Raw genomic sequence first — 6,851 nt, 5'->3', positions numbered from 1 at the left:
AAGAGGCTGTTGAAGGGCTGAAATGCTACAAATAAATGGATTGAGGGCTGAAGCAGATGTTTGATACATTACAATTTATCATATTATACCAACCATTCCCAGATACTGTACTTTACAATTACGCCCTCTAGTGGCCACGCGCAACACTGGCAATAGGGGTGAAGTCGAGAGCTGTAGTAACCGCTATCAGAATTGTATAATAGACATTCGTGATCAGATACCCTGCTATTGTGTGCTACTATTATGTTAAAATAGTCCTATATTCTATTTCAGCATGTTCGCAATTTTATATTTTTTTCCATATAAAGTTTTTTTTATTCCCATGCGTTCTCAATCCTATTCATTTAATGAAGAGCGTTCATCATATAAAGAGATTACCGTAGATTAAAATTGATATTCATTTGAAAAGACTTGAGAGCAACTTTGGGTTTACAGGATCCAACTTAAAGGCATCAATGGATGTTATCAGGTGAATTCAGGTCTAATTTACACCATATCATCTTTTCAAATAAATGTTTGCGCTAAGTGGAATTCGATAATGAGTAAAAAGAGAAATTTTAAATAAAAAATCTTTTATTCATCAACTGGGTGCATAAAAAAATACAACAATTGTATTCAAATAGATAAAACTTCAAATATTCAAATAGATAAATACTTTAAATATGTTAATCATAAGTTAAAGCAATAAGAATAGTAACAGTTCAGCTCCACTTTAGAGGCTGCAACACAGACTGGGAGTGTGCATTTGAAAATAAATATGTTTGATACAAACATAATTTGTCTGTTGATAGCTTCAACAGCTGCTCAAGTAAGTTGCTTTCCTCTGTTTTTCAATAAGATAAACATTATCTTGATCAGATAAACACTTTTTGCTACCAAGTTTTGTAAAACGGGCTCGTGGAGTATTCGTTCCCCCATTGCACAGTTGTTCAGCGTCTTTTGCTGCAGGAAAGAGAAAAAGGATTTGCTTAACTTTTAATTCAGTTTACATTGAAACTACAGTGGTGTCTTCTAGTTTTAGCTTTCCAAATTTACTCTGTGACTGCATTTTTGTGACAACTCTTATTGGCACTCATGCAGGGGTTATGGTATGAACCTTAATGGTCAAAGTAGTTTGACTTGAACTTACTTGTTGAGGATCCTCTCAATGACTTTCTTCACCCAGGAAGCCTCAGGGTCAAGGCACACCTCCTTGCCAGTCTTTTTAATTGTAGCACTGCAAGAAAGACATTTGCCTTCAGAACAAGCACACTCAGATGGAGAGTGACCAACTAGGTTGTTCCATAGGTGAAAGGTCACCTTGGCAACAAAACTTGGAAAAACTTCTTACATGATCTCGACCACCCCGCAGTGAGAGTTGGCAGGAATCAGCTCCACTTTTTCGATGTGGCGTCCGATGGGTCTGCTCTCTGTCTGGAAGCAGCGGCAGTGCAGCTCGACTCCCAAACTTCTCAGAGTCATGCCTGCAAGGAAACAAGAGAGAATGGGCTTAAATCCAATTGTTGAGATGCTCATAAATTTCCAATCTGCATAGAGTGACAAGTCTAAACATGCAATTATAACGGTTCCACAAAGCAAGTTTACCTTCGCTGAAAGCCACTGTAGCCAGAAGGACCACCATAGCACTGAGGATCACTTTGTTCATCTTTTTGTTGTTCTCAAAAAGCACGATAGCTCAAACTTTAAAATGAAGAAGTTGCCGTTCAAAAATGTCACTGAGACTGTTGACTTGTCGTCTTTTTGCTTTCTCTAGCTTTCTCAGTTGCTTTGAGCTCTGCTGTTCGAATGTAGTGCTGAAGAGGAGAGTTCCTCCTTTTATAGAGACTCGCATGAGTCACCTCCCATGCAGATGTTGCGCAAACTGGGATTGTTGGCAGTTGAGCGGGAATTTACAACATGTGGGGCAAGGAAGGTAATTCATCTGATATGTTAAATGTATGAGGCATACTCACGGATCAGTATTTGTCACTGATAAAAAAAAAAAAATTACATTTTGAAAACACAATGACGGGAATATTGTAATATCCAGCAACGTGATTGGAATGTTCAACATATTTGACACCTTACAATTTGATCAACTACTACCTGATTCACAGGTGACATATCAATCAACATATGCTTGATATGAGAAGGCAAGCGGTCATCTGATACAGTCAGCTATTATAATAAATATTCATTTCATAAAGATTCACATTACACTCATGTGAATATGCTACCAAGTGGTCATTTGATACAGTCAGCTATTATAATAAATATTCATTCTAAAAGATTCACATTACACTCATGTGAATATGCTACCGAGACAAATTGAGGGTCGGTCGGGTCTCCCTTTGTTTGCTCGTCAACAAAAAAACAACAATTACCTTTAAAGATGTGTCATGGAAAATCCACTTTTTTTGCTTTTATATTCATTTCATTGTGCACTTGGAGTCTTCAAGATTGTACAAAAGTGTAATCTGTTAAATCTGCCATCTTTATTAATCCACACAACTCATTATACCGTCCCCCAGCATCAGAACCTTAATACTGATATTACCAGATAACAATGATCTGTTTACCATACAAAGTCTTTTGAAGCAGTGTTATTTGAGCCCCCCTGCAACTTTCTTAGGCTTTTGTTACCATTGTCCTACTTTCTTTGGAATGTGATGCAGGTAAGAAATGCAATATTATAGTGTTGTATGACTCTGTAAGAATTTGTGCATTCAGCACTTTATGAACTATTAGGAGATCTTTATTGTATTTAGATGCTTTTCTAGATTCATGTTCATAAAATTCAAACAGTAGCTTTTACAATAAAAAATAAGTGGATAAAATACTATTGATAAATTATTTATAGTTTTGAATTTATTTTGGCTGGCCGACAGTCGAGGGTGTACGCCTCCAAAATGAGATGGGATAGGCGCCAGCTCCCCCGCAGCTCTAGTAATGACAACCGCTATACGAATGGATGAATTTTATGGGAGATTCCTTCATTGTGCAATCAGTCAAACTTCCTAAATTAAACACATCTTTAAAACATTAAATTCTGAAACTGATAAACACTTGCAGGTCAAATCCAAAGGATTAACTGTGTTTTGCTTTTTCTTTGGATTTCGAGAGCATTACTGCTATGCTTATTCCAAAAGAACGACTAAGAAGAAAGAAAAGAGAAAAACACAATTGAAGAAAAATCTTATTAGATTTTATAGAGTTCATAAGGTTACATGGAAGAGAAAAAACACTTCACCTTCCATTGCAAAAAATGGCAATCCTCATAACAATTGCATTATCTCAGAAAGATTTTTATTCCATTGCAATCATTTCATTGTGATGGAATGAACTTTTTTTTTGTGAAGGAACACAGTTATTATGAGGGAACACAAATTATTTTGTGAGAGAACGCAAATTTGTTATTTTTTTCCATGTCACCTTGGGCAGGACATTGAGTTGCCTCATGTATGAAATGTGCTAAATAAACCTGCCTAACTTTGTCTTGAATATGGATTAAAATTGAATTATTTTGCCAGCATATAGCTATATGATATATTGTTTGAGACAATATTATATTTTTGAAAAGTCACAAAACTGCTCTTCACTACAAGATCTTTAACAGGTTAACTTAAATGCATTGAAATATTTCCATTAAATTATAATGCCTTTCAATCTGCAAACGTATCTGCTTTATTTGCTTACTTTATTTTGGTAAATTTCCACTGCTATAACAGCTGAGGAGCTATGAAAACAAAACAAAACAAAACAAAACAAAAATACTTGCCATCTACCATCATACTATTTAAAATAATAGTTTTCATTGAAATTCAAATTATTTGTACTTCAAATATTTGCAATAAAGTTGTATCATAATATTCACTTCAGATTGTGAGGTTGAATTTTATTTCAATCAATATTGTAAACATGAATGCACGTAGAATGAAAAGTTCAGTTAAATGACAATAGAATAATGACAATAGAAATATGATGACACAATAAAGCTGTTGGCTGATGATAATGGCTGTGCATCACAAAAAAAGTAAAAGTTTCCCTGAAGGCACAATGAGTTCAAAAATTGTCATCAGTTGTACATGACAAAAAAACATAGCAGGTGAGATCTGACGTAAACTCGGCAAGCTGAGACGCGTCAGCTCACAGTCATCAGTCATGCGGCAACAGGAAGTGTGACGCAACTTTTGCAATGGTGGCGCATTTATCAGTGGCTCACAGACAAAAAAAAATAAAAAATGAAGACGCGGTTAAATAAAAAAGAAAAGGGAAGAGAAAATGTTGTTGCTTCCTTATTTGATGTGAAATAGCTAAATGATAACAGAGGAAGTTAACATGAAAGTTTCATGCAAAGGAAATGAACTTATTTGAACATAATAATTTCACTGTTCTTGAGGTATTTTGTGCGACATTAACCTAAAGAAGCCCATTCTAATGCTCTTCTCTAATTCTTATAATCCAGTGGGCATAACAATTATTGATTTTATTATTTCTTGCTTAGAAGTGTTAAAACATAAGGTGAATTTTATTTCAACAACTCACACACTCATTGTGACATTCCATTTGGGAACGTGATGCTGACCAAAACTTCCTGTTGACTTAGGCCAAAACTTTTCCATTACAGAAAAAAGGCACTTAATAATGGTAAACATGTGAGACTCACAGATATTTGTCCCATAAACATGGCTCATCATATAAAACACTTTACGGGAATAAAGTTAATATTTGTCTGCCTGTTGGAGTAAATTATTACACAAGTAGACATGAGTAGACATTTGAGTTTTATTTCTCTTTTGGAACTATGAGGGTTGAATTTCGATACCAGTTTTTCATTTTGTGGCAGCTCTTCAAGACACTATTACACTGGCACAGAAACTGAAAAATGAAAATTCACACTCTAAATAATACAACCTTTAAATTTATTTCAGCGATAACAGTCACTTAAGATGGGGAAAAAACTTCAAAAATACTATTTATACAAAAATACATTTACATTTATTTCAGCTATAACAGTGATTAAAGGTGGAAAAACCTTCTAAATTGTATTTATTTATTTATTTATTTATTTATTTATTTATTTATTTGCTGGTTTGTTTGTTTTCCTGTTGCCCATAGTCAATTGCCCTGCTTCTGGCCCGTGATTTAAATTTAAATTTTAAAAGTAGTACTTTTTTAAAATGTCATAAGAAATTGAGGTCACTGCATTAAAACCTGAATTGAAGAGGGAACGTTACACAATACAAATGGTCCAAATACTGAGAACACAAACTTTGTATGTTAAAATATGATCAAATAATTAGTTGCTCTACTCTACTTGCTCCTGTGCTATCACCATGACCTCGACCTCCTCATGTGTGAGCATGTCTGGAGTGAAGATGACATAAAAATGTTGATTAGTCCCCCGCAGGCAGAATGTCACACAGCATATTTCTCCGGTTATTTCGGAACCGGGGTTTGAGCGGCATGTTGTTTGTAATCAAACTGCAATGTTTTGTTATGATTATGTCTTCAGCTATTTGTACGTGCAATTAGAGACATTCAAATCTTCCTAAGCTTTTAGCATTGGATTTTTCTAATGCTAAAAATGATGCATATTTATTTTGTGGTCTGCACTAACGTTTTAGTTTCTGCATGCAAAATAAGGTCTTGAGTGCATGCTAATGGTAATGTACAATATAAAATGTCTTTGCCGCTGCAGTTGGCTCGGCATGACTTTTTTTCAGTGCATATCACAATCGTAAATACCACAACAGACCATTTTACACTAAGGAGAAAGTCATGGACGGAAGACGTTTAACAACAGTATGATTTGTGCAGGGGAAGGTACTGGGAAGGTAACCGATACTACATACAAAGAGCTAATGAGGTTAAACCACATGCTGGGAAAATCAGACATGATTCATAGAGCTCACGTTTCTGCTCACGTTTTCTTCCCTTCCTTACCTTTGAGGGATAAACTGATAGGGATACTGAAACTTTACTGTGCAGTGTGAGAGCTGATATACACCCTATTGTAATACAATATAAATTCCACAGACTTACAATGTGTTAACTTTTTTTTTTTGGACCCAGAGTGAGGCAACATGAGGAAGTGAGGACAAGCTCAATAAAACGCTGATGAGCAGTCTCTGGGAATTTCTGGAGATGTCACTGAGTTTTTGGATTGGTAAACAACTGGAGGAGGAGTCACGCTCCTTTTATGGCCCTTCGGAGTTTGGGTAGTGGGATCCAGTTGTGCAGACTGCACGACTTGCATTCCACATGTTGAAAACTGTCGATGGTGACGTCTAATTTCGTGCCGGGACAAGCTTGTATGCCTCAACATACCTTAATCATATGCACAGACTTTTAAACATTTGGCCACATCGAGTGATTTGAACACACATTGGTGTGATTAAGAATATCATAACTGACACAATAAAATTATAAGAGTGCTATTGCTATCTTATCTTAATGTGAACATTGCACTCAAAATGAATCATACACCGGCTGAATAACACAATAGATTTTATTATAATTTAGTAAATAGGTGCGTCGTAGCAGGAAATATATCATAATATTTATACACTGTCCATATACTGCATATATTCATACTTTCTACCAATATATCTGGTGTTCTAAATGAATATTTGGAAAGAATTTTAACAAGAAAAAAAAAAAACAGGATCCCTTAGAATGATTTAAGTGATTGTATTCCCTCAAAACTGTCCAATAAGATCAGGTTTTTCCAGGTTTTCAAATATAAAAAAAAAAAAATGAATATGTGTTGTGTCATTTCAGGCCAGATGATACCCTTTCAAAAAAAAATGTACAAAATGTGGCCAAGGTATGAATCATATTTGAGACTCATGAAGCTTTTGAGGCTTCTA

At 35.1% G+C, this 6,851-nt stretch overlaps 1 protein-coding gene across 2 annotated transcripts; it reads right to left on the bottom strand.

The window, feature by feature from the left end:
* Positions 1-585: 585 nt before the first annotated feature.
* cxcl8a (chemokine (C-X-C motif) ligand 8a) lies at positions 586-1,775 on the bottom strand. Of its 2 annotated transcripts, XM_085911772.1 has the most exons (4): positions 1,585-1,775; positions 1,331-1,463; positions 1,130-1,216; positions 586-942 (listed from the first exon to the last, which is right to left on the bottom strand). In XM_085911772.1, exons 1-4 carry the CDS (start codon positions 1,643-1,645, stop codon positions 930-932), a joined length of 294 nt encoding a protein of 97 aa, XP_085767898.1. In that variant the 5' UTR covers positions 1,646-1,775; the 3' UTR covers positions 586-929. The 2 variants fall into 2 exon arrangements, with proteins under 2 accessions (XP_085767898.1, XP_085767899.1); XM_085911773.1 differs by lacking the exon at positions 586-942 and having other exon boundaries at positions 1,126-1,216.
* Positions 1,776-6,851: the final 5,076 nt, after the last annotated feature.

The sequence above is a fragment of the Syngnathus leptorhynchus genome, chromosome 5 (assembly GCF_054491065.1).
Source record: "Syngnathus leptorhynchus isolate UIUO chromosome 5, UIUO_Slep, whole genome shotgun sequence".
Classification (NCBI taxonomy): Eukaryota; Metazoa; Chordata; class Actinopteri; order Syngnathiformes; family Syngnathidae; genus Syngnathus; species Syngnathus leptorhynchus.
Note: the sequence above shows the minus strand (reverse complement) of the source record. Positions and strands in the feature narration are given on the sequence as shown.

Excerpts from the sequence above, each read along its gene's own strand:
- cxcl8a (XM_085911772.1), bottom strand. The coding sequence starts at position 1,645 with ATGAACAAAGTGATCCTCAGTGCTATGGTGGTCCTTCTGGCTACAGTG. Across the intron at positions 1,464-1,584 it reads TACAGTGGCTTTCAGCGAAG|GCATGACTCTGAGAAGTTTG; the intron begins GTAAACTTGCTT and ends GTTTCCTTGCAG. Across the intron at positions 1,217-1,330 it reads TGCGGGGTGGTCGAGATCAT|TGCTACAATTAAAAAGACTG; the intron begins GTAAGAAGTTTT and ends TCTTTCTTGCAG.